The following is a 27,933-nucleotide window of genomic DNA, read 5'->3' as shown; positions in this document are numbered from 1 at the left end:
TTCCGGGGCTTAAGTGGTTAAAGAGGAACTGCAGCCTTTTTGCTACCCCCTCCCATTTTTTTTGCTGGTTACCTTTGACATTCTTCAGCACAATAAGCATATTCATCTAGCCAGCAGGTCCAGCCTCTCTGCAGCGGCTGCACAGCTCCGGCACCACCATGTTGTCAGATAAGCTGCCGCCTCTTCCAGGTGCAGGCACCACTCGGTCCCCCCTCTCCTCTTTGCTTAACCACTTAAGCCCCGGGGGATTTGGCTGCTGAAAGACCAGGCCCTATTTTGCGATTCGGCACTGCGTGATTTTAATGGTCAATTGCACGGTCGTGCGATGCTGTACCCAAATGAAATTGACATCCTTTTTTTACTACAAACAGAGCTTTCTTTTGGTGGTATTTGATCACCTGTGCGATTTTTATTTTTTGCTCTATAAACAAAAAAAGAGCGACAATTTTGAAAAAATAACAATGTTTTTCAAAATTTTTTATATGAAATTCTCAAAAAAAATGTAAAAAATCAAAATTTTTTAAAATTTTAGGCCAATTTGTTTTCTGATACATATTTTTGGTAAAAAAAAATCGCAACAAGCGTATTTTGATTGGTTATTATTATTGCGTTTACTAACTGCGGGGAAGATTTATGTAATTTTTTTTTTTTTTTTAACTAGTAATGGCGGCAATCTGCAATTTTTTTTGTGGGACTGCGTCATTGTCACGGACAGATCGGACCCCTGACTGACATTTATGACACTTTTGGGGGTACCAGTGACATTACTACAGTAATCAGTGCTATAAATATGCACTGTTACTGTAAAAATGACACTGGCAGGGAAGGGGTTCACTTTATAGGTGATCAAGGGGTTAAGTGTGTCCCTAGGGACGTGATTCTAACTGTCAAGGGGCGTGGCTTGTTAGATCATCACAGAGACATATGATTCTACATAGCAGGATCGCATAGCCTCTGTGATGATCTAAGGCAGTATATAGTCGTGCGGCAGTCGGCAAGTGGTTAATGGGACTGCACATAATGCATCCCAGGAGGCACCACTGGTGCCTAGGCAAATTCCACAAACCGGGGGATTGGCCAAGCCTTTGATGGAAAAAAACCATGCGGGTAAACTAAAAAAAAAAACAATATCAGCGCTGTGGAGGGGGAGCAGGATGGAGAGGAGGAGAGTGCCGAGGGAGAGTGAAGGTCCGCTTTAAGGAGAACTAGTCACCAATGGACATTTTCCAATAATCTGAATTTCCCCTAATAAATAGTTATATTAGTGCAGCTTTACCACATATAGAGTATTTGTTTTTTTATAGTTAATAAAAATGCCTCTGGTTTTCTTATTCACAAGGTGGTGTTCCAATTTGCAAGTAATCCTTTTTTCTCCCAGGTGATACTCTCCAAACAACAAACAAAGAAAACCATATAGTTGAGTATGTTCTACCAGACAAGTGGTGGCGAACTTTGGCATCCCAGATGTTTTGGAACTACATTTCCCATGATGCTCAACTACACTGCAGAGTGCATGAGCATCATGGGAAATATAGTTCCAAAACACCTGGGGTGCCAAGGTTCACCATCACTATAAATCAGACCTCAAAATAATATTATATGTGCTCACGTTTAAATAGGTGTAAAAAAAAAAAAAAACACCCTTTGGTTTACTTCCTCATGTGATCCCTTTCTATATACTCTTACCTTCTAACTTCAAAGGCAAGCCAATAATACAACTCTGCTGAATCTTCTTTCCTTTTACAACCTCTCCCTTCTGTATCAAAGCTATTCATCCTCTCTCGCTCCACAAATGATTGTTGGAAATCCCAAAAACAAAAACACTTATATAGTGTAATACTGCTTTGAAATTATTAAAATGAACTACTTCAATACAGGGCACTTTCACCCCCTTCTTGCCCAGGCCAATTTTCAGCTTTCAGCACTTTCGCACTTTGAATGAGAATTGCGTGGTCATGCAACGCAGTACCCAAACAACATTTTTTACCATTTTTTTTAGACAGATAGAGCTTTCATTTGGTGGTATTTAATCACCACTAAGTTTTCTATTTTTTTCTAAACAAATTAAAAAAGGCCGTCAATTTTGAAAAAAAAAAAGTTTTTCTTTGTTTCTGTTGTAAATTTTTATAAATAAGTATGTTTTCTCCTTCACTGATGTGCACTGATGAGGCTGCACTGATGGGCACTGATGAGACAGCACTGATGAGGTGGCACTAATGGGGACACAGTGATTGATCAAGGAGAGAGAGAACCGCTCCGGTGAGAAAGCAATCCCACAAACATCCAACACAGGTCCAGGCAAGGATCCGCAATCCAGGCAGTAGCAACGTTAGAAGGAAAGAAGTCGCACTTCCGGTTGTAGATGTGAAGTGTTAAAATCCAGTTTTATTGATAGCCAAAGAATAAAAGCATACAAAACATATCCACAATAGCCAGAGACATGGGGGGGAAAAAATGCACAGTGGTTGACGCGTTTGTAAATTTTTATAAATAAGTATGTTTTCTCCTTAACTGATGTGCATTGATGAGGCTGCACTGATGGGCACTGATGAGACAGCACTGATGAGGTGGCACTGATGGGGAGGCACTAATATGCAGCACTGATGGGCACTGATAGGCAGCACTGATATGCAGCACTAATAGGCGGCACTGATATGCAGCTCTGATAGGCAACACTGTTGGGCACTGATGGAAAGCCTTTATGGGCACTTATAGGTGGCACTGATAGGGGGCACTGATAGGGGGCACTGATTTGTGCTGATAGGCAGCAGTGGTGGGAATTGATGGGCAGCACTGATAGATGGCACTGATGAGGAGGCACTGACAGGCATCACTGATAGGCACTAAAAGGCATCACTGATGAGCAATGATTGGCACTGATTGGCATCACTGGTGGGCATCGCTGATGGGGCTGTCAGGAGAGCTGCTTATCGGCTCTACTCTACTCACGCCCTGTCAGCATGAAAAGAATAATGCGGATAACTGGCACTTCCTAGGTATGCTGTGATCAGCTGTGATTGGACCCAGCTGATCACATGGCAAAGAGCCTACCTCATAGGCTCTTTACTGTGATCAGAAATGCGGTGTGTTGGAGCGTCACAACGCACTACCGATCGCCGCAATGTGCGCCCCCAGGGGCGCACAAGAGCATCTTCTTCTGAAGGACGCTGTCATTTTGTTATAGGTCAGGTGGGATGTATTACCACCATGTGCATAACTCTTGAGCCCCATAAGAATTCCACCAGGTGCAATGTGTCCAATCAGTTTACTCCATGCACCTTACCAAACTTCCAAAAATGATGTGCTTATTCTATCAATCACTTCCACGGAATGTTCTTCCAACTTAACTCTATTAATATTGATTTAAAAATAAACAAAAAACTAAAATGAAGTGTAATATCACTTTAAATATCACTTAAGTGAAAAAAACAGCTCACATTTAACCACTCAAGCCCCGGAGGATTTGGCTGCTAAACGACCAGGGGGTATTTTGCGATTCGGCACTGCGTGACTTTAACGGACAATTGCGCGGTCGTGCGACGCTGTACCTAAACGAATTTCACGTCCTTTTTTTCCCACAAACAGAGCTTTCTTTTGGTGGTATTTAATCACCTGTGCGCTTTTTACTTTTTGCGCTATAAACAAAAAAAGAGCGTAAATTTTGCAAAAATACCAATATTTTTCACATTTTTTTATATGAAATTCCCCCCAAAAAAATGTAAAAATCAAAATTTTTTAACATTTTCGGCCAATTTGTTTTATGCTACATATGTTTGGTAAAAAAAATCGCAAAAAGCGTATTTTTATTGGTTTGCGCAAAAGTTATCGCGTTTACTAACAAAGGGAAAGATTTTTGTCATTTTTGTTGTTTTTTTTTAACGCGTAATGGCGGCGATCTGCAATTTTTTTTGCGGTACTGCGACATTGTGGCGGACAGATCGGACCCTTGACTGACATTTTTGACACTTTTGGGGTTACCAGTGACATTTCTACAGTAATCAGTGCTATACATATGCACTGTTACTGTAAAAATACACTGGTAGTGAAGGGGTTAACTTTATTTGAGAGGGAGGGGCTGTGTGTGTCCCTAGGGGCGTGATTCTTACTGTGATTGGCTGTGGCTTGAGGTGTAAGGACACTGATCAACGGTTCTACACAGTAGAACTGTGTGATCAGTGTTTTTACACCGAGGAGAATGACAGGCAGCTTGTTTACACAAGCCGCCTGACTTTCTCCCTCTCCCCCGACGATCGCCGAGTGACACGCGCGGGGGGGTCCGTGACCGCGCGGGAGCGGGAGCGCGCCTCCGCGGGGGCGCGCTCGCTCCCCAGACCCTCCCAGGCTATTGACGTTAATTAACGTCACTCTGCCTGGCCGGGGCTGACCGCCGCAGTAAATTTACTTGCGGCGGTCGGCAAGCGGTTAAAACATGTGGAAATGTGCGCATCAATTACCCAATGTGGCATGCACCCCAAACCTGGGTGTCCAGCGAAAGATTCACTCCATGCACCTTACCAAACATATATGTCTGTAAACACTTCTAACTCCACTTCCTTCAAAAGGGGTCAGAATTCTCCACTCCAGTATTGGTCCAGATAGCCCATATATCAATATCAGGCTCCATAATGTAGTAATTTCCCATTAAACAACTATTTATTAAGTCACAAATACACTTACAAACAAACTATGGTAAGAATAGCATACAAACCAACCTTAAGATGGCCGCTGTGGCACTTCCAGCGTGCGTGATGATGTCACTTCTGGTGTCTTTACGCTACTTTGATACTTTTCGTCCAAAGACTTTTTCCAAGGATCACAGGGTGTTTTTTTGCACTTATTTAAATGTGAGCACGTATAATATTATTGGGAGGTCAGATTGTCTAGTAGAACATACTACACTATATGGTTTTCTTTGTTTGCTTTTTGGGGAGAATAACTTGCAAGAAGAAAGGATTACTTGTGGACTGGAACCTCCACCTTGTGAATAATAATCAAGAAAACCAGAGATATTTGGAGCTCTTTATTGGACATTAAAGACACTGGGGAAGGAATTGGGAATCACTTCATTGATGGCTTTGAGATTAATATTTTTCCATAAGTGCTAGTTTGAATTTATAGCTATACATTATATAGAAGGCAAATGAAGTCTGTTTATCATATGCCACGTTTGATTACCAGTGTGTCATTGTAGATCATTTATTACAAAGGTACATTTAGCTGACCATACATACTGTATGTAACTCTTTTATCCATTTCAAAAAAATATTGAGACACTGCCAGATCATCCAAAGTTGTCTTGAATGGAATGGCTGTTTTTCAAAAACCATGTTTTTTTCTAAAATAATCTGTCACATAATCTTAAAAATTAGTTACAATGTTAAAACAATGATTGATGTACTGGAATTACTGCTCCAGCTAGTTATAATAAAACAAATAAAAAAAGGCACAATGGATAAAAAAAAAACATGTTTAGGAGAAGTCCTTATTTACCAGTTAAGCATATCAGAACTTTTATTTAGTATATATATGAAATTCAAGCAGAATAGTCAGTATGGGGCACAGGGTGGGAGGGATTTACCTACAAGTCTGCTATGGTTAATTGCATTAGAATATAATGGATACATTCCAAACAAATAAAAAATAAAAACGTTCTGTAAAAATTGATATGTGTGTACTGAAATAATAAACAAAATGATTTACCGTGCAATAAAAGATTACTACTTCATGTGGTTACCCAACTGTTCTGTGATCAGTATAGGCCACTGACTTCTTTCTCTTACATGGACAAGACAAGATATTCAAGTTATTCCTTATTTTATTGCTTTATTATTTCAATAGAAATAAAAAAAGATTTGTATGAACTTTTCTATATTTCCAATCGTTATCAAGTCAAGCATACAATATAAATATTTGATGTGCTGTACTACAGCTGATGTTTTAAAGAGAGTAAATGTCATCTGGGAAAATATTTTGTTAAGCTTAATTGCTTTTTGGTTTTGCTTTTCAAACTACTTGTATACTGTGACTCCCACTTGCAGCCTGACAGGCGTTTAAGTAAGGCTGCGGCCTGATTGTCACCATGGAGACTTTCCCTCATTTAACAAAAGGAAAGAACAAGAATGGTCAGAACCAATTGGAGAGAGAAGAGAAAGCATACTGTGGACAGGAAATTATAATGCAAAAGTGAGGGGAAAAACAACTTTGAGTTAGGCAAACACAACCAACTTTGAGTAAGTGAAAGCAAGTACCGGGATGGAAGTGACGTGCCTATGCTGAATAAAGCAGACACTTTTTTTTATCAGCTTTGGCTTCAATTTGAAACTGCAGCCCAGAGAATACTGGATGCTCTAGACTGGACATAGAGAAGGTGAGTTACTTGCACCGATACACACTACTTGTATTGCTGTCTGTGATTTATTGATGTCCACCTGGCTTTTTACAGCAAAAACAGAACTAATCTCGGACAGAAAGGAAATGGCATTTCATGAATGGTTCAATATGTATTTTTTAACAAATAAATACTATTCAGTAGTATTTTCACATGTATTCAGCTAAACTAAGTACATCCCCAGTGATACTTTCACCTTTTAGTAAAAGTTATGCATGCTTGAAGGGGCAGTCCATCAGTAATTTTTGTGCTGATGCTGATTACTTCAGCGACTACCCAAGTTCTCATACATTTATTCTTCTATTTTTAGGCTCCAGCCCTCTTTTAACTTAATGTTAGATAACTCAGCAACTGCTTTTATCCATCCCAAATGTTCTTATTTTCTGAGTCCAATAAGATTTTAACCTTCACAATGTTTAAATGTGATTGACTGGTATGTGGCTGCACAGGCACTTTAATAAATAAATGTGCCCAATGTTTGGCAATATTTTTTTCTAAAGATATGAAAACCTGACTTTGTGTCTTGAAACGTGTTATTACTTCCCTTTTTACAAAATAAATCCCATTTAAGGTGGAATTCCAGTCTATATATAACTAAGCTTAAAACTGCTCCCACCCCCTTCTAACTCTTATTCTAACTACCCTGTAGAAGGAAGATGCTTATACTTACCTATCCTCAGGATGCTCAGGTCCAGTTATGTGATTGGCTTCCAGTAGTGGCTTCAGGGGAGAGGAGAGACAGCCGAAAATGGATTCCCCATAATAGGCCTATGGGTGACATCACTGCCCAGGCATTTCAGCCATTATCAGCTATCTCTATTCTCCCCTGAAGCAGTCCATTGGGGGGATCACATGACCAGACTGGAGTGCCCTGACAATAGGTAAGTATAAGTATCTTCTTTCTACAGAGTAGTTAGTATAGGAGTTAGAAGGGGGGTGGGAGTCATTTTAAGCTTAGTTAGATAAAGACTGAAATGCCACTATTTTAGAAATAGGGTAACTTTACTGTGTATTTGCAAAATGCCAAAAATTCAATAAATATACTTACTTTACAACAGCTATTAAAGAGGAACCCCGGTCTTTAATTTCTTTCTTTGAGATTTACACACAGCAAGGCAAGATTAGGACTAACACATATAGCAATATAAATCTGTTTTCATAAGAAAATGAAATACCATAAATAGTAATAGTTGGCTGATCCATTACATAAATAAATATTCATACTTATTTATATAACAAGTAGTTAAAATAAAACATAAAAAATTAAAGCCTAATACACACTATCATGTCTTTTTTCATTCAACCCAGCGGGCTGAACGAAAAAAAAACCTGAAGAGTTGCAATCCAATGTTAGTACAGCGATTTTCCAGCCGCGCTATAGTGCTCTGACAGAGGGATGCCCCCCCCCTGCCAGTACACAACGATCAGAGCTCTCAGCCATTGGCTAAGAGTGCTAACCGGATGTCGATCAGCATACCTTTTTTGGTCATGCCCCTTCAACAGAAGCTGCACGTTTGGTCAGCTTCTGTGGGACCAACTACCATACACATGTGCCAAATGTCGGCTGCTTTCTATTGAACCAGCTGATACCAGCTGATATTTGGCCTATGTGTACTAGGCTAGAGAGTCTCTCAAACTGATCACTTAGGGTCCATTCCTAGAATGTAGAATTTAACAAATAAGGAGATAAAGAATAAGCCCTTCTGAATACATTTAGGTTTTAAAATATTCTAAATGGTAAGATAATAAATAATTAGATAATTTTATTATTTATCATTTCTTATGTCATCATCTTTCACAAGTTCACAATGTGAAGCTGACTCGGGTCAAAATAGGATTTCTTTGGTATGTCACAGAAACAGCCCTATTAAAGCTCACTAATGACTTGCTAACTGCTAAAACCAATGGCCAATACTCCATGCTCATACTATTAGACTTTTTGGCTTAGCCCTTTTCTTTGGCCTCTAAGATTCCAATCTTCCTTGGGTTTTCCTCCTACCTATCTAAGCACTCCATCAATGTTACCTACAACTCTATTTCCTCTTCTTACCTCTTCGTGAGAGTCCCTCAAGGCTCTGTGCTTAGACCCCTTTTATTCTCCATTTACGCTGCTTCCCTTGGTCAGTCAATAACCTCCTATAGCTTCTAATACCATCTCAACGCTGTTGACACTACTACTAGTTCTCACCTCACACTTTCAGCTTCACGCATCACTCATTTTTTAACTAACACCACCAAGCTACTAATTGATCTGCTTGTTATTCCTCACCTCGATTATTAAAGCTTCTTTTCAACAGACCCTTGCAATTCAAGATACTAGCAACAACATACAAAGCTATCCAAAACTCTACTCTGAGCTTCTTCACCAGCTTTGCCTCAAAATATCACTCAGACTGTCCCCTTTGCTCCTTCCAAGACCTCTGTATACTTACAGTTGTGCTTATTAGTTTACATACCCTGGCAGAATTTTTGATTTATTGGCCATTTTTCAGAGAATATGAATGATAACACAAAAACTTTTTTTTTTACTCATGGTTAGTGTTTGACTGAAGCCATTTATTATCAATCAACTGTGTTTACTCTTTTAAAATCATAATGACAACAGAAACTACCCAAATTACCCTGATCAAAAGTTTACATACCCCAGTTCCTAATACCGTGTATTGCCTCCTTTAACATCAATGAAAGCTTGAAGTCTTTTGTGGTATTTGTGGATGAGGCTCTTTATCTTCTCAGATGGTAAAGCTGCCCATTCTTTCTGGCAAAAAGCCTCCAGTTACTGTAAATTCTTGGGCTGCCTTGCATGAACTGCACGTTTGAGATCTCCCCAGAGTGGCTCAATGATATTGAGGTTAGAAGACTGAGATGGTCACTCAAGAACCTTCACTTTATTCTGCTGTAGCCAATGATAGATCGACTTGGCCTTATGTTTAGGATCATTGTCATGTTGGAATGTCCAAGTACGTCCCATGCGCAGCTTCCGGGCTGATGAATGCAAATTTTCCTCCAGTATTTTTTGGTAACATAATGCATTCATCTTGCCATCAATTCTGACCAAATTTCCTGTGACTTTTTCGCTCACACATCTCCAAAACATCAGCGATCCACCTCTGTGTTTCACAGTAGGAATGGTGTAACTTTCATTATAGACCTTGTTGACTCTTCTCCAAATGTAGCCTTTATGGTTGTGGCCAAAAAGCTCAATTTTGGTCTTACCACTACAAATGACTTTGTGGCAGAAGGTTTGAGGCTTGTCTCTGTGCTGTTTGGCGTATTGTAAGCGGGATACTTTGTGGCATTTGCGTAGTAATGGCTTTTTTCTGGCAACTCAACCATGCAGCCCATCTTTCTTCAAATGCCTCCCTATTGTGCATCTTGAAACAGCCACATCACATCTTTTCAGAGAGTCCTGTATTTCACCTGAAGTTATTTGTGGGTTTTCTTTCCACCCCGACAATTTTCCTGGCAGTTGTGGGTGAAATTTTAGTTGGTCTACCTGACCGTGGTTTGGTTTCAACAGAACCCCTCATTTTCCACTTCTTGATTAGAGTTTGAACACTGCTGATTGGCATTCTCAATTCCTTGGATATCTTTTTATATCCCTTTCCTGTTTTATACAGTTCAACTACCTTTTCTCACAGATCCTTTGACAATTCTTTTGCTTTCCCCATGACTCATAATCCAGAAACGTCAGTGCAGCACTTGAGTCCAGAGTCCAGAGTCCAGAGTCCAGAGACTCACTAACCTTTTATACACACACAATAATTACAAGCAAACAGATCACAGGTGGGGATAGTTACCTTTAATAGCCATTTAAGCCCCTTTGTGTCAACATGTGTGCATGTTATTAAGCCAAAATCACCAGGGTATGTAAACTTTTGATCAGGGTCATTTGGGTAGTTTCTGTTGTCGTTATGATTTAAAAAGAGTAAACACAGTTAATTGATAATAAATGGCTTCAGCCAAACTCTAACCATGAGTGAAAGAAAAGTTTTTATGTTATCATTCATATTCTCTGAAAAATGGCCAAGAAATCATAAATTCTGCAGGGTATGTAAACTTGTTAGCACAACTGTATCCCTGAAAACTCATCTCTGCAGGGAAGAATATCTTCCCTCTGCCTAACAACTAAGGATGGTTCAAGGTGGGTTCAGTGAACATTAGTGACATTTGGGTGCAATTTTTGGTATAGGTCTAGTCTCTTTTCAGGTTAGGGGCAGGTATCCAGTCTGTGCTTTAGGGGCAGTTAGAGATCGGCAGCAGTCACACAAATCACTCTGTTAATGTCCACAAAAGTCATTTAAAGGGCTGCAGATTTTTTGGTATTGCTGTGCAGTGCACTAAAAAGGGGAGGGGGGTAATCCACAGTATAATATACTTTGTAGAAAGCATATTATAGTGGATTAGTAGTATTATTGTGCACTGTGCAGAATTGTGACAGGTGTGGTGACTGAGCGTTGCTGCAGCAATACTACAAACAGTGCCAAACTCCCTGGTCAATTTTTTGAACAACTGGTGTGATAGACCAGTGGCCCCCCAATACCACATATTGAAGTGGGGTGTTTTCTGAGTATACTTTTACAAGTGTATTTGTGTCCTGCAACAGTATTGCCTCTTTTGCTGAGTTAAGTCTGATACACACAGTGCCAAACTCCCTGGCCAATTTTTTGATCAACTGGTGTGATAAACCAGTGCCCCCCCCCAATACCACATATATAAGTGGGGGGTTATTTAACAATATACTTTTCTAAGAGGGTATTTTAGTCCTGCAAAAATTTGGCCTCTCTTGCTGTGTTGACTGTGCTACACACAGTGACAACAGTTACTGGCCAATTATGTGTAGAACTGTTATAATAAATCTGTGGCCCCCCAATACCACAGATTGAAGCAGGTGTTATCTGAGTATACTTTTATAAGTGTATTTGTGTCCTGCAACAATATTGCCTCTTTTGCTGAGTTAAGTCTGATACACACAGTGCCAAACTCCCTGGCCAATTTTTTGAACAACTGGTGTGATAAACCAGTGGCCCCCCAATACCATATATTGAAGTGGGATGTTATTTAACAGTATACTTTTCTAAGAGTGTATTTTAGTCCTGCAAAAATGTGGCCTCTCTTGCTGTGTTGACTGTGCTACACACAGTGACAACAGTTACTGGCCAATTATTTGTAGAACTGTTGTAATAAACCTGTGGCCCCCCAATACCACATATTGAAGTGGGGTGTTATCTGAGTATACTTTTACAAGTATATTTGTGTCCTGCAACAATATTGCCTCTTTTGCTAAGTTAAGTCTCGTACACACAGTGCCAAACTCACTGGCCAATTTTTTGAACAACCGGTGTGATAAAACTGTGGCCCCCCATTACCACAGATTGAAGTGAGGTGTTATTTAACAGTATACTTTTCTAAGATTATATATTTTAGTCCTGCAAAAATTTGGTCTCTTTTGCTGTGTTAACTGTGCTACACATAGTGACAACAGTTACTGGCCAATTATTTGTAGAACTGGTGTGATAAACCTGTGGCCCCCCAATACCACAGATTGAAGCGGGGTGTTATCTACCTTTTTCCAGATATACTGTGATTCTCTAGAGACTATTGTCACAGGGTAATTAAAAAACATGTCAGTAATAAAGCAAATCTCCTGCGCTCGAGTTGAGTATGACGGAGGAAAAAGGGATACTTCAGACACAAATAGGAAGAAGCCTGTGGTCTTGCTGCCCCCTCAGGATCAAGGGTATCCAGAAAAAACTGGGAAAAAAGACAAAAGAAAAAGTGGCGCACCGACCTAGTGCATCACCACTGGAAGCATTTATTAAAATATTAAAAAGTATACAGTATACTCACAAGACAGGTGTGATAATACACACATCAATATTGCACATAAAATCTCCAAGGTAGCCAAAGTCCCACGCAAAGCTGAATGGCATGCAGTGTGTCACATGGGGCTGCTATGGCTGGGCTGACGCGTTTCAGGGGCGAACCCCCCTCCTCAGAGCCAGAAAAATTGCTGCTTAATTAAAAAACATGACAGGCAGAGGAAGAGGCAGACACGTACGCAGGGGTGGTAGGGGTAGGGCAGGAGCAGTAGGCCGAAGCCAAACTGTTAAGTTTCAAAAGCTGCGTGCAATTACGTAAAAGGACGCACCAGATTTGGTCGAGTGGCTCACTCAGCCTTCCTCTTCTGCACCCTCCTCATCCTCTCTATCTGATTTAATCTAATTTTTGGGGCCTATACAGGCCGACACTTACTTCTGTATACTGTGAATGCCTAATGTACCTCCAGCCATCAAATACACTACGTTCTTTGCTGTCAGTTAAACCCATGTGGGCTAATTTTTGGGGCCTATACAGGCCGACACTCACTTCTGTATATTGTGAATGCCTAATGTACCTCCAGCCATCAAATACTATGTTCTTTGCTGTCAGTTAAACCCATGTGGGTTAATTTGTGGGGCCTATACAGGCCGACACTTACTTCTGTATACTGTGAATGCCTAATGTACCTCCAGCCATCAAATACACTACGTTCTTTACTGTCTGTTAAACCCATGTGGGCTAATTTTTGGGGCCTATACATGCCGACACTTACTTATGTATACTGTGAATGCCTAATGTACCTCCAGCCATCAAATACTACGTTCTTTGCTGTCAGTTAAACCCATGTGGGCTAATTTTTGGGGCCTATACGGGCCGACACTTACTTCTGTATACTGTGAATGCCTAATGTACCTCCAGCCATCAAATACACTACATTTTTTGTTGTCAGTTAAATCCATGTGGGCTAATTTTTGGGGCCTATACAGACCGACACTTACTTCTGTATATTGTGAATGCCTAATGTACCTCCAGCCATCAATTACTACGTTCTTTGCTGTCAGTTAAACCCATGTGAGCTCATTTTTGGGGCCTATACAGGCCGACACTTACTTCTGTATACTGTGAATGCCTAATGTACCTCTAGCCATCAAATACACTACGTTCTTTGCTGTCAGTTAAACCCATGTGGGCTAATTTTTGGGGCCTATACAGGCCGACACTTACTTCTGTATCCTGTGAATGCCTAATGTACCTCCAGCCATCAAATACTACGTTTTTTGCTGTCAGGTAAACCCATGTGGTCTAATTTTTGGGGCCTATACTGGCCGACACTTACTTCTGTATCCTGTGAATGCCTAATGTACCTTCAGCCACAGAATACTACGTTCTTAGCTGTCAGGTAAACCCATGTGGGCTAATTTTTGGGGCCAATACTGGCCGACACTTACTTCTGTATCCTGTGAATGCCTAATGTACCTTCAGCCACAGAATACTATGTTCTTAGCTGTCAGGTAAATGCATGTTGGCTAATTTTTGGGGCCTGGAATGGCTGACACTTTATCCTGTGAATGCCTAATTTTTCAGACTGGAATTGAAAATCAATGGGTCTGTAAAGGTTCCGCCAAATTGTGGAATGGATGCGGACCCATTTTATAGATGTGTGAATGGACCCTATATGTATTAGACATGTATTTACCGGATGCTGTCAGTTCTGGCTGATTTATGAAAAAAAAATTTTTTGCTGTAAAAAAAAAAAAAAAAAAATTTAGGGCAACTATTCCAATTGCAATACTTCTGTTATGACATTGTCCATGTGCGAGGACTATTTGTGCACAGCTAGTACGTCTTTTGTGGCTTCAAATATGACCTAAAGGTTTTTAAAGTTCGCCTCTCATTAAAGTCAATGAGGCCCGCCGCGAACTTGCGGTTCGCAGACTTTTGAAAAAATTTGCGGCTGACGTTCGCAATCATTTGCAGTCTTTCTTTCTTATTTCTACTCACGTACGAGAAACATTTTGGAGTTTGTCCTTTGAAAATTTTCATTTGGAATCTCTGAATCAGATGTCGAAAGTTGTGCAAACACTATACAAAGATATGTCTTAGCATGTTCTGACTAATTTCTGCTGTTTTCGACGTTTTGCTGTTTTTGTACACTGCTTCCGTTATACCGTATTCCTGTTAAATGTAACCTGCAGGTATGTGCCTGTTTTGAGCTCAATAAACAGAGAATTAAATAAATAAAGAGTATTTGGGTATGGATTTCCAAGGGTTATACAGTATGTGTAAAAAATATATCCAAACTATTATTCTGTATTAAAGCTTAACCACTAGCCGACTGCTCACAGTCATCCTACTGTGGCAGTGCAGCTCTCCTGGGTCCAGCAACGTAGACCTACGTCGCTCGCTTTCACAGCTCCAGGGCGCGCTCCCACGTGCCCTGCGATCGCGATCCTGGTGTGATTGGGCTCAGAACCGATTAGTCACCAGATGCAGACCAATGATTTTTGGTCTGGATCTGGTGATCGAATCTGGCCAATGGCATCATGTCCCCTGCCTGTGTAATGTAAACACAGGCAGGGGAAGTGATGTAATTTTCCCTCCTGAGCCCTTTCGGTTCCAGGAGAAGAAGAAGCATCTAAAATAGGAGTTCCACAACACTACACTGACACTACCACACATAGGTACAATTTTAACCCCTTGATCATCCCTGATCACCCCCCAAACCCCTTACAGTGTACACTATATACAGTGGTATACAGATTGTTACTGATCATTGTATTTAGTGTCACTTGTGACCCTAAATCGCGCTTGCGCTAGGCCAAAATAGTTTTAGGGCACCCGCCATCTATCCCCTAATACAGTTTTAACCCCTTGATCACCCGTACACAGCTAGGCTCCCAAAAAGTCTCACACATGTAGTATCCCTGTACTTAGGAGAAGCAGCAGAATATATTTTGGGGTGTAATTAAACATATACCCATGGCATGAGTGAGCAATATATCATTTTAATGACAACTTTTTTTAGTCATTTTTAAAACACCTGTGACAAAAAAATTAAATATTCAGTGAGCTCAACATGCCTCTCAGGAAATTTCTTAGGAAGTTTACTTTCCAAAAAGTGGTAATTTGGGGGGGTTTTGCCCTGCCATTTTAGCATTTCAAGAATTGAGGTAGGCAGTCAGAAAGTAAAAGCTGCGTAAATTCCAGTATTTACACCATAGTTTGTAGAAGCTATAACTTTTGCGCAAACCAATAAAAGTACGCTGAGATTTTTTTTGTCAAAGACATGTAGCTAAATACATTTTGGCCTAAATATATGACAAAAAGTGAATATATTGGATATTTTTTAAAAGGCAAAGTAGAAAATGTAAATTTTTCACAATATTTTCGTTTTTTTTTATTAATATCGCAAAAAATAAAAAGCGCAGAGGTGGTCAAATACCACCAAAAGAAAGCTCTGTTTGTGAGAAAAAATGGACATAAATTTAATTTGGGCATGACCGTACAATTGTCAGTTAAAATCACGCAGTGCCAAGTTGAAAAAAGTGCTCTGGTCAGGAAGGGGGTCAAATCTTCCAGGGCTGAAGTGGTTAAAAAATGAGTGAACTTACAATTAAAGCACCATAATATATGATAGTCCAAATGCAACTTTAATCGAGTTTAAAGTAATTTGCAATACTGTACTGCGCACAGTTACCTTTACTTTCCGTAACATAGACACAACCAGAAGTGAAAGAAATTACTTGCAATATAAGATAAATCGCATTAATTGTCCCACTGGAAGATTTCCTCTCCATTCTTGTTCCATTGATAACTCAAAATGTTGAATTTACCCTCAGTATTTTTCAGGTAAAAGGGGATATATTTCCCCAGTAGAGACACAGGCAACAAAAAAACTGGACAGTGGTTAACCTCTTCTACTCCAAGCTAAATTGAAAAAAATATATTTTTAGATACACTTTAATACTTAAGTGCATGCATTAACACAGATCCTTCTCAAAAAAGCATCCTGATCGGGTAAGAAGTAGTGATTTCTGATCAAGAAAACTCTGTTGCACTGGCCATTAATTAAAAAAGATGAATAATTGACAGAACATAGATTTGATATTGATGTGTGCATTATTACTGCAATACTTGATGTACTGTATATAAAGCAAAGAGGGAACTACTGCAATAAGGCTTCATTTTCACATTTTTTAACAGTGTTTTTTCTCTACATAAATATATCCTACAATGCTGCTAAAATTTTGTTGTCATGCTAGGAAACATCTGAAAAATGAAACATCTCAGTCACAACCCGATGGACAGCTTAACTCGCTTAACTCTTCATCTTCTGCTTTTTAAAAGTGTTTTTCAGGTATGGAAATAAGATATTGAAGACCAACTATTATTTGATAAAATTTTAAAGCAGATGTTGATTGAAGTCTACGGGGGGGGGGGGGGGGGTGCTTCAGAACCCAATTTTTTTCCTTATTCAGGAGATTTATTCTCATTTCCTATGGAGGTGAAGCCTTGTGCTTTGAATTTCTATTTTGTAGACTGGAAAGGCAAAATTAGGGTTGATAATCCATTCATGTCTTTCCCTAAGTGCACTGCAAAGCAATACATTGGTATGAACAAGCCCTGATGAAACCAATGCATTTTCTGTTGTCTGTGCATTGTACTATATTTGAACATGAAGCAAAATATAAGGCAATAGGTCCATTTAAGTCAGGTTCTTCCACTTCTAGAAAAATCAGTTTATCACTGCTTGACCATTCATGTATAATGGCAATGGCATATCCAATTTAGATGATTTTTTTATGACCACAATAGTCTGCAGTTACTGGGAAAATGTACATCATTAACAATGAAGTGAACAACCAAACTGTGAAGCACAGAATAGAAATACTACAGACCATGTTTTGATTTTTTTTTTTATTTAAAGCTGAACTTCAGGAGTTCAGCCATTTTCTAAAATGTGCAGGCATACTATGAGTTAAGTCCAATGGGGTGCATGCCACCTTCTTGACTTATCTCTTTTAATTCGTATCATCCCCCCCCCCCCCAATTTATACATTTTATTGCATCCTTCAGCAAAGCAAACAGGTCATGTAACCACAAAAGGAAAACAGGGAAAACAGAATAACATCAAATTCTGGATCCAGAACGAAGTACAACACTTTTTCCATGCAGTTGCTGGGTGTAACATACGCAGAAACCATAGTTAAAGGAAAGTTACAAAAGCTATGTGAATTCCAAAACATGGCAAGAAAGATCCACCCTTAAGGATGGGTCTGGATCCTGGGTTTTTACACATGTAGGTGGCGCTCCTGATAAAAATAAATTCTGCCAGTTTTATCTTGCTCTCGGAGGATAACTTCTCATATATTCCAAAACTCAGATGATGGATCTTCCAGTCTCAGCTTCTGTGCCTGCCCCTCTCTTTCTCCTGCCCAATGACAGAGTGCTTTGTATGAACCAAGTCACATAACATAAAGGCTTCTAAAAATAGGCAGCATTCTTCACTGAATAAGAATATACCTTAAGCTACTAAACAAGAAACAATCACATTCTTATTATTTGAAACATTACATTCATTTTTGTGTTGTTCACAAAGATCTGTATATGAATAAACTACAATGTATGTTTGACAAAGGGGTCCTGCAGGACCCTGAATTGTTGCACTTTAGCACTGTGAAGTGAGCACTAAATAAACCCTGGAACATTATTTCTATGGTCCTTGGTGTGCTGGCGACATATACTCTGGTTTGAATAAAATTCAAGTCCTATCTGCCACCATGTTAGGTGGACTTGTAGCTCTCAATTGAATACAAGTGCAATGATCACTGCTCATATGATCCATTGGTGCTTCCACCAGCTCTCTAACTGAGAGTCTTTCCTGTGGACAGACATTGGGCTGGAGAAAGAGATTGCAGGAGCTTGGCATCACCCCCATGGTCCACTGATCGCAATGGCAATGCTTTACAGGCTCATTTGCAAAAAAAATATAAATTCAAACTTTTTTGCAAATATACTGCACGTGCATTTATTATTTTTATTTATTTATATATTTATTTAATTTTGAAAAATGTGGACTTTGTCTTAAAACCAACCATCTCTGATTTCTTTAGATTTTTGTACTGTGAAATTTATTCTTAAAGATACTCATAGATTAAAGTCTTCTATAATTTTGCAAAAGCTTACTGTGTTTACATTGGAGGGCTGGCAGGCTGCCAAGATTTTACTGCAATAGAAAGAAAAAAGGAAAAGAGCTTAGGTTTCAGTCCCATCAAGGCACCTAATTTTCTGTAGTCCTTACTCTAACCTCTGAGAGTCTCCACAATGGAGCCTTGCATGTCATGTTTGAGCCAAAGCTTGCATTTTCTCTTCTAGATTGTATGTAATATGGAATGTGGTGAAAGAAATATTGGATCTGTTGCACTTTTCGCAGAGTGGTCAGCTTTTCCTGAAGGTTTTAATCCTGATAGCTATTTTATAATGTATCATTCTATCAGCAAACAGGTAAGTGAATGGCAGAGGTACGTGTGTATTATTTGCTGCATTTTGCCCCCCATTCTACACAATGGAAGATGCTCTATAAATATAAATGTGATCTGATATTGCAGATTTTGTACAAGCTAACACCATTTTAGGTCTATGTTATGCAAATAATTTTTAGTAACTCAGACATGCTACCAAAATGAATCACTAATTAATGGAACAAATGGCTCCATATTGTGTAAGCTACATAGTTAAATGCAGTAGCAATTGCAATATGGTGAAATTTTATGTGTACAAAGATGGTTAGATTTGCTTTCCCTGCATTCTGTACCTCCATATTGTCCGATTGCCATGACGGGAGGTCCTGTCAAGCTTGAAATATACAAAATACAGTGTCCTAGAGTTCAGGGATCCCAGGGCACTTGTGTTGATGTCGGGCTCTGCTGTTTTTCAGCACATGTCTGCTAATAACTCTTTGTAACAGTTTGTTAGGTTTAACAAGTCAACAATTTATTTATTTTTAATAAGGTGGTAAGCAACAAATGGAATAGAAGAGTTAGAACTAGAAGAGTAATCAAAATATGTGAAAAGAAAGCATCGGTCAATCCCTATATAAGCACCTTATATGCTTTAGTTTGGCCCCTGTATATGTATCCCAAACATCAATTTAGTAATGAAAAGTACTGTATGATCTCCCTCTGGGCCACAGTTTGATCCCTTTTGGGGTGTCCTGGAGGAGATCATGACCTTGCTGCCTCTTTCCTTTACCCTGATTGAACTCCACCTTTGCAATATAGTTCTATACTTCAAACTTGATAGATATGTTTTGTTCCTGTTTGGACCCTGTGCTATGCAATTTTCATGTATTTGGGAAATGACTTTCATATCCTTATCTATTTGTTATATGCTATTAAACTTATAAAATATTTTGAACTTAAAAAATACCTGGCAAGTGTTTACTGTATTGATAGCATTTCGAGTTGGTTGTGGTTGGACCCATGCTACCGTCTTTACCAATAAAACACAACACAATATAGTTATTTTTCTACAGAGATCTTGGCTATATATTTTTATCTACAGTATATTCATCTCTCGACACTCTGCATAGTTATAATCCTGTTAACCAACTATTTTACCACATATGCAGCCTATGCTGCCAATTTTCCCCAAAATGGAAAACACCAAAGACTGCCTCTTAAAATCTGGATTTATGCCAATCACATGCAGTTTCGTGTAATAGATTAATGCTTGACAATGCAATTATAAGAAAATCATACTGATATTTACAGCTGTTTTCAATCCTATATGATTTTCCTATCATTATATATTAAACATTTTTTTATGATTTATTATTATCATAATATACAGGAGAATATATTAAAATTATAAATTTTAAAATTGTATTAACTCCTTGTCTGTTAAACACAGTTTTTCTGTTTCTCTTTTCTTTGTAGATCATGCCACCGGCCTCTGCAGTTCAACAAGTTTATAATACTTATACTTCATTAAATAACCTTGAGGAGAAGCACACATATAATGTCACCATTAAATCCATGAAAGATGGCAATACCTTAAGTGTTAGATCATTTTTAACAAGTAGGTATACACACACACCGACAGATGTCATAACATCTTATCTTGGTTTATTATACTTCACATGCTCTGGACAGAACTGTACTGGAGAATGGTTACATCATATTAGATAGAGGTGGAAAAAAGAATTTTTGCAATTTCTTTACAATGAGCAAGCAATGTAAGGGCGTAAAGGCAAAACAATGGCTTGAAGTGGTAGTTGCATATAGATTTGTTCACTTAAATACAGCATTTTCTGGCAAATGTTATAACAATGTTAGAGGAGCTATAACCCCAATTGTAATTTTTTTTTAAATAAAATATTTTTTCAACATATTTCATTGGTTGTTTGCATCTTGGCACTGTATATCTCCTGCACCCTATTTGAAGGCACTTTCTGTCCGCATGCATGTGATCCAGCAACTGCCGCATGTCATTTAATGCGTTATTCCACTTTTGTTGAGAAAAAAAACATTCCCCCTTGGCTGATTTATGTACATTACAAGGATTTTACCAAACTTTGTTGAATATTCCTACTTTTTGTGGTTCTGATAAAATCCCTGTGTTTTTGTCTGTACCTATTTGGCAAAGTGTGTCTCATGGGAGTGGCTTCATAGTTATCAGTCAGCTGTGCACCTGCAGGGCACTAATGAGGAAATCTGCTGGGCCTGCATCCCTTTAGCTGCAATTTCCTGTTGGAAGTATCTCACCAAAAATGACATTTTTGTTGCAGGGGATGCCAGAAATCTGACTTGTATCTTAGGCAGACTTCTGGGAAAATTGGTGAGCCAATCAAACAAGCAATAAATAATGTTTCTGGTGGCGTTCTGTACATATTCTGTTTACGGAACACCTCCAGGTAGCCATATTGCGTTGCACTTTCAGAAAATTACAGAGCTGTAGATTGAAAAGTAAAGCTATTTTTTAATAACATTTAATCACAATATAACGTGTCGCAATTGTATACCCTTTTTTTTTTTTTTTTCATTATTTGCTTTTTAGTTTCCGCACGAAAGTGGAGTTTCTTTTTAACATTGTGTTGAAACCACCATTTATAGCCTTTGTTGGAAGTTTGAGTGCCAGGGTGACATTACTTACAAGGACAGAGCACAGACTAGTAATATATATTATAAAGTTGCACATCAAATCTTTTTAGATTTTTTTATTTTAGATTTAATTAGATTTGATTTGATTTCAGAACACTGAAGGAATAGTTTGTGAGAAAAAAAAAATGAAACGTGCGCAGGACTTCGTTTAGCAAAACATCTTCATGAGTGATATGAATCCTATTCATTGGATCTCTGCACTTTGCCAATTTTATAGTTCTCATGTTGAGTGTGGGAGAATCATGTAACAGTTTTGGCTGTCCATCTGCCCTAAGCAAGTGAAAGGTTCTACTGAGTTACTGACTTCCATTTTAGTGGACACTGACTTCCTATATTTGTGAAATGTCATTAATCTTATTTCTATACTGTAACATTTGTGACTGAGCGCCCTCCCACAAAGAAACAATGAGGAAGTTATGTTCACAGATGGACTCCCCAGGTTTCTGTTTAATCTGCATTATGAAAATTCCATCATTTGGAGATGGCTGCAGCAGTTAAGTAGAACCAGGAGTACAGGGAGGATATCTAACCAATGACAATCCTTAGAGCTATAAGAAAAGAGCACATTTACCATGCTAGCAACCACATGAAGTTTTATATTGAGTTGAGCTATAATAGAACCCATCATATGCAGATCACTGTTTATGTATAATGATCTGATAAATAAAATAAACCATCTCTATATGTATGCATCCTATTAATATACAGCTCAATAAATCATATTTCCTTTTGAATTTGTTTTCTCCTTTTTTTTAGACACGTTTGCTGTTTCTGATATTAGGATTGTTGTTACAAGTACCTCCGTGTCCTTCTCATGGAGCAAACTCCAGGGTCATGTAAGTGTTTCCATCGTAATGAACAATTCTTCTGGAAATATCTTCAAGAAACGTGACTTTTATGAATGGAACACTTTAATACCTGGACATCTTTACACCTTCGTGTTAACTTTAAAACAACAATATTTTGCCTTTATTAACATGACCCAGCTCATTGACATTCCAATTATAACAGGTATTTCGGTTTCTCCTGCTATGAAATTAAATTTTATTGTATCATCCCAGTAAATTATTTTTTGTAATAAAACCCTAAAAAAAGCTTATTATCATGTAGCAAAGCATGCTTGTTATACTCTCTGTGGAACCTAAGGGGTTAATCCTCACTGCACTGTGTAAAAGGCTGTTTAAACCTGTCTTCTCTGATCTTCCCCTGTTTCCACAGTCCCCAATCCATCTCCTGATGAGCCTTAGGGGCACATTTGGTGTGTATTGCTAGAGGGTTTATTTTTGTATTTTTGGGAGGGTGCATGTGATCGGCACAGGGCCAATCAGCACTGTCCAGACAGAGGGTCAGGGGTCTTGCAGCCTCATGGGACAGTCAGAGGAGAATGAAAACTCTTTCTACAAGCTTTAACCAGTGCTCAGCAGGGCACTGATTGAAGTCACAAGACTGCTATATACTGCTGATGATAAAAGGTATTTAGCAGTTTATATTTACTAAAATGTTTGCATTTTCATGTTCTGTGTACTGTGGGAGACCAGATATAGTGAATGCAGGTCTAGTAACACTTTAACTCATTAAAATAATTGTGAACCTTATCATACCCTAATGATGTTTGAGAGATGATTTAAAATGAAATAAAGTGAGATTTACTAAAACTGGGGCACACAGAATCTGGTGCCACTGTATATAGTAACCAATCAGCTTCTAGGGTTTATTATCAAACCTTAATTGAACAAGCTGCATTTAGAAGCTGATTGGTTACTATGCACAGATTACCTGTGCACAAATTGTAGTAAATCTCCCCTTAGTGTAGAAAAGCAAGTAATAACTGCAGTGTCCTTCAGTAGAATCAATAGACTGGTGGGCTTCAGACAAAATAAAGAATACTTCCAATTATAAGTGTATGTTTAACTTTGTTGCTCTACTGTACTACTGTTTACAACAATTTACAGCTATGTCATGTATTATGTAATTTACAGGGCTCTGTTCTGAGGGTTGGTCTGCATTCAAAGGCAGCTGTTATAGACTTAGCATGGATAGACAGACTTGGCATAAAGCTGAACACAGTTGTAAAGCACTACACCCTGGAGCCCATCTTGTAAATGTTCACTCGAAAGGTGAACAGCTATTTTTAAGTAATTTCCTGCATATGAAAAATGAAATAATCTTACTATGGAGTGGCCTTTCTGATCAGAGGGTATGTGCACACCATCCAAATATTGAATGGGATTTTAAATGAAATTCTCCAATTATGGATAATTTTTAAGTATATATCAAAATATAGATTCACACACACACATTCATACAGTGCATACATACTGTTTATACATTGCCTTTCCACAATAGTTGCTAAAGTTTGCCTTCCCAACCAGGGGCAGACTGGCAACCTTCAGCCCAGGGGGCAAGTACAAACCAGAGGCCCATGGTGCAGTGGCTTGGCCTGCTCCCACTCTCCCTCTTCCCATCCTCCTCCTGACCCCCATTCCAGGCTGAAGCCCTGCTCCAGGTACTCTTTACTCACCAACTGTACCTGGGTTCCCAACCTGGCCAGCAGGGGGTGGTTGGGGGGAGCTGGGACAGCTCAGGTGGGGCTTGCCAGGGGAGGAGAGTCTCAAGTGGGGCATGGAACCGGCCTCTGCTCAGACACAATTTTCACCATCCCACACTTCTTCATCCTGCACTCAGTAGGTCAGTGGCAGAGACTTTTTACTTCTCTTTAGCAGGAATCCTTTAAGCATGTCTGTGGCAGAAGCAGTGCAGCCTTTTTACAGGACATCAGAGCGGCCCAGGGGGAAATTGCCCCCCTGCCCCCTGGCCCAGTCCTCCCCTGTTCCCAACTATAACTCTAAAGCTGCTTATTTTAGATGTGACTGGCAAGGGGATGATCACTGCCTTGAACGTTTTTTTTCTCAAGTTAAAAAATGGAGGGGTACTTTATTTTTAGTAATTATATGCCATTTGAATCTCAGTGAAAGGATGAGGAATCCAATGCCTACATGTTTTACTTTCTTGAGCGTGATTTTACTTCCTTCACATTCCCACTCTTTCTATAGGTAACATGAGGTGTTCACGTTTTGAAGGTAGCTTTTCTTGAACTCCAATCTTGAAACACCTATATGCTGCTAAAAGGCATACCAGTTTACAACATACAGTATATCAACATAATACAGGGTCTGTTTTCTTGTCTCCTCCCCCTTGGTATAGCTGGGTTTAGTCCTTGATTGACATGTTTGAGGTTTAGAAAAACGTGCTGCATTCTACCATGTTTTGATGTGCATTCAGTGAGTCTTCTTCAAAATTCCTCTACATTAGTACAATTTTAAACCTTATATGCATGGATTATTTTATGTGCATAGATCTGGATATACACTTAAAGGAAAAAGTAATTAAGATTTAATTCCAGAGAACTTTTCATAACAATGATATGCCTGTTAGGAAGGACTCAAAGAAATCAAGAACACTGGAATTGTTACAGACCCAGTATGTATCCACCTGCTGCACAATACTGCACCACATATTGACACAGTATATTGACTCTATATAAATCCAAAATATAAAAGAAAAACATTTAGGTGAAGCAAAAGCTTGATTTAGTTGATTTTGTTAACTGAGACATATAAAGTCATGATGTCTATATACATTAATGTGTACATCTGCGTTGCTTTTATAGGCTGAAGGAGAATTAGTATGGACAGATGGAACTTCTTATGATTTAGACGCATCTGAAGTTCCACTGTTGTTCAACTTACCTGAGAATGAGACAGATTGTTACGCTTTGCAGCAAAATGCAACCGGTCCAAACTATTTTTACACAGCATTTTTTTGTCAAATGGATTTACCATACCTTTGTGAATATGAATGTAAGTAGAAAAGTTTTGAATTTTTTTTTATATGCAATTATTGTTTTTCAAGTGTTTAAAAGCTTTAAAATGTGGGAATCACATCAAAACTTTCCTTCAGGAAAGGGGAGTCACAAAAAAGTAATGTTAACTTTTCTCCAGACTATCCAAACACAATATTGGCTGGAGTTTAGCTTTAAATTCTGAAAAGTCTAGTAACTTCAGATAGCTTCAGTCAGCCAAAATATTACCATTGCCTGGCAAAGTTAGTAAATGAAAATGCTGCCTAAATTTGATTAAAATTACCTGGTTTTTGCCACACAGTTTATTGTACAGTATATAACAGATTTTCTTTCTCTCTGTTTTCATTTTTTAAGATCATTGTATCATATTTTATCAAAAAATATATTGTAACAATCAAATAGGAGACGTTTACAGGGGAAGGATTATGTATTGTACTAACCACGATCTACAAAATAACTTGCATCCTACCTTAATGAGGAAAGCTGAAATATTTGTAAAATGATTGTTCAATTCCTTTTTCTCTTACTCTTGCATTTTTTTTTTACTCTTGCAGTTCCAGAAGTTCCAGAAAACTTTACATATTTTCTGGAAACTATTACAGAAAGTGGAGCAGTATTTCATTTGGACAATTTACCTGACTATTCTCACAAAGGCTATTACCCATTCATCAAATATTATTCCGACAACAAATTTGAATATCTTCAAAGTATTAACCCTAATTCTACATACACACCGTTGGACAAGCTGAGACCAGCACAAAGATACCATGTTATTCTATGCTTAAAGGACAATAAATCGCAGTATAATTTGAGTCCAATTATACCAATACAGACAAGTAAGTATAATATATATATATATATTTATATATATATATATATATATATACACAAACACAAGCTATATTACCAAAAGTATTGGGACACCTGCCTGTACATGTAAATTAACTTTAATGGCATCCCAGTCTTAGTCCGTAGGGTTCAATATTGAGTTGGCCCACGCTTTGCAGCTATAAGGGCTTCACCTCCTCTGGGAAGGCTGTCCACAAGGTTTAGGAGTGTGTCTATGAAAATGTTTGACCATTCTTCAGGAGCGCATTTCTGAGGTCAGGCACTGCTGTGGAAGGGAAGGCCTGGCTTTCAGTCTCTGCTCTAATTCACCCCAAAGGTGTTCTATTGGGTGGAAGTCAGGCCAGTCAAGTTCCTCCACGCCTAACTTGCTCATCCATGTCTTTATGGACCTTGTTTATGCACTGGTGCGCAGTCATGTTGGAACAGGAAGAGGCCATCCCCAAATTGTTCCCACAAAGTTGGAAGCATGAAATTGTCCAAAATGTCTTGGTATGCTGACGTCTTTAGAGTTCCTTTAACTGTAACTAAGGGGCCAAGCCATACCTCTGAAAATCAACCCCACATCATAATCCCTCTTCCACCAAATGATTTGGACCAGTGCACAAAGCAAGGTCCATAAAGACATGGATGAGCGAGTTTGGGGTGAAGAAACTTGACTGGCCTGTACAGAGTCCTTACCTCAACCCAATAGGACACCTTTTTGATTAATTAAAGCGGAGACTGTGAGCCAGGCCTTCTTGTCCAACATCAGTTCCTGACCTCACAAATGTAATTCTGGAAGAATAGTCAAACATTCCCACAGACACACTTCCAAACCTTGTGGATAGCCTTCCCAGAAGATTTGATGCTGTTACAGCTGCAAAGGGTGGGCCAACTCTATATTGAACCCTACAGACTAAGACTGGGATGCCATTAAAGTTTATGTGCGTGTAAAGGCAGCTGTTCCAATACTTTTGTTTATATAGTGTATATATGTATTGAAACACCCTATAAGAAAATGTAGAAAAAATTGTCAGCCATATTCAATGGAGAATTTGTATTCTAAAGTGTTAATTCCAATAACCCGTCCCCTGTAAGAATGTACTCTGCTAAAATTTGACCAGTAAAAGATGTATTCCGATTGGCTGGATGCCACCAGCTCTGTAGTCAGGCATAGATTTGCACACATGTATGAATAGCTTGTGAGCTTACCTGAATAAAATTGAATGTGTGAATGTCAATCTGACCCAATGACATATTGAGTTGACACCACTAGAAAGAGCAGCTAATTTTCTACTGTAATCAGATTCACACTAGTCTGCATTTCCTTTTTGTTAGCTTCATAAAATTAAAGGATATATGCACGATAACCCCAGAAGATTAATATGCTTCCTCTAGACCCTCTCTATCCTTTCAGAGTCAAAATATTCACCTCCCACTGCAGGAGACTTTGGCAAGTCATCAATCAAGTGCTGGGATGTCCTCTGTATATTTGTTTTTGTTAGCCTTATCCTTCATGTAAAACAGAATGCTTGTAAAACATTACTGGATATGTGAAGTGAACACAGAATCATGTTGACCTAATATTTTAATATACTAGGCACATAATTGGTTGAATATACAATATCTTTAAATTTAGTTCCACCAGTGGAAGCTATAGTGCCCTATTATTGGTGTCATTGTGAAGAACTGTGGCCCATCATTTGGGTCAGTGGGAGAAATTGTGCCCCATCATTGGTGGCAGTGTGAGGAATAGCACCCACAAGGCCAGTTAAGGGCAAGCAAAGGGCCGCATCCAACCCACAGGGCTCAGCTTGGGGACCACTGTTCTAACACTATGTTTTGTTGCAGTTGTTGTCCCCACTGAAGGC

At 38.8% G+C, this 27,933-nt stretch overlaps 1 protein-coding gene across 3 annotated transcripts in view; it reads left to right on the top strand.

Annotated features, from left to right (window-relative positions):
* The first annotated feature begins 6,124 nt into the window (after nt 1-6,124).
* Nucleotides 6,125-27,933, top strand: part of PTPRQ (protein tyrosine phosphatase receptor type Q) — a 451,882-nt gene continuing 430,073 nt past the window's right edge. For all 3 annotated transcript variants that reach the window (XM_082257134.1, XM_082257133.1, XM_082257132.1), the window contains exons 1-8: nt 6,125-6,367; nt 16,474-16,568; nt 18,587-18,715; nt 20,149-20,290; nt 22,129-22,383; nt 23,352-23,569; nt 25,043-25,232; nt 25,789-26,070. In XM_082257134.1, the coding sequence (XP_082113260.1) occupies nt 16,488-16,568; nt 18,587-18,715; nt 20,149-20,290; nt 22,129-22,383; nt 23,352-23,569; nt 25,043-25,232; nt 25,789-26,070 (1,297 nt within the window). In that variant the 5' untranslated portion in view covers nt 6,125-6,367; nt 16,474-16,487. The remainder of the gene's footprint in view (nt 6,368-16,473; nt 16,569-18,586; nt 18,716-20,148; nt 20,291-22,128; nt 22,384-23,351; nt 23,570-25,042; nt 25,233-25,788; nt 26,071-27,933) is intronic.

This window comes from Pelophylax lessonae (genome assembly GCF_965119305.1).
Source record: "Pelophylax lessonae genome assembly, chromosome: 4".
NCBI lineage: Eukaryota > Metazoa > Chordata > Amphibia > Anura > Ranidae > Pelophylax > Pelophylax lessonae.
This window is presented reverse-complemented; position numbering and strand designations above follow the sequence as displayed.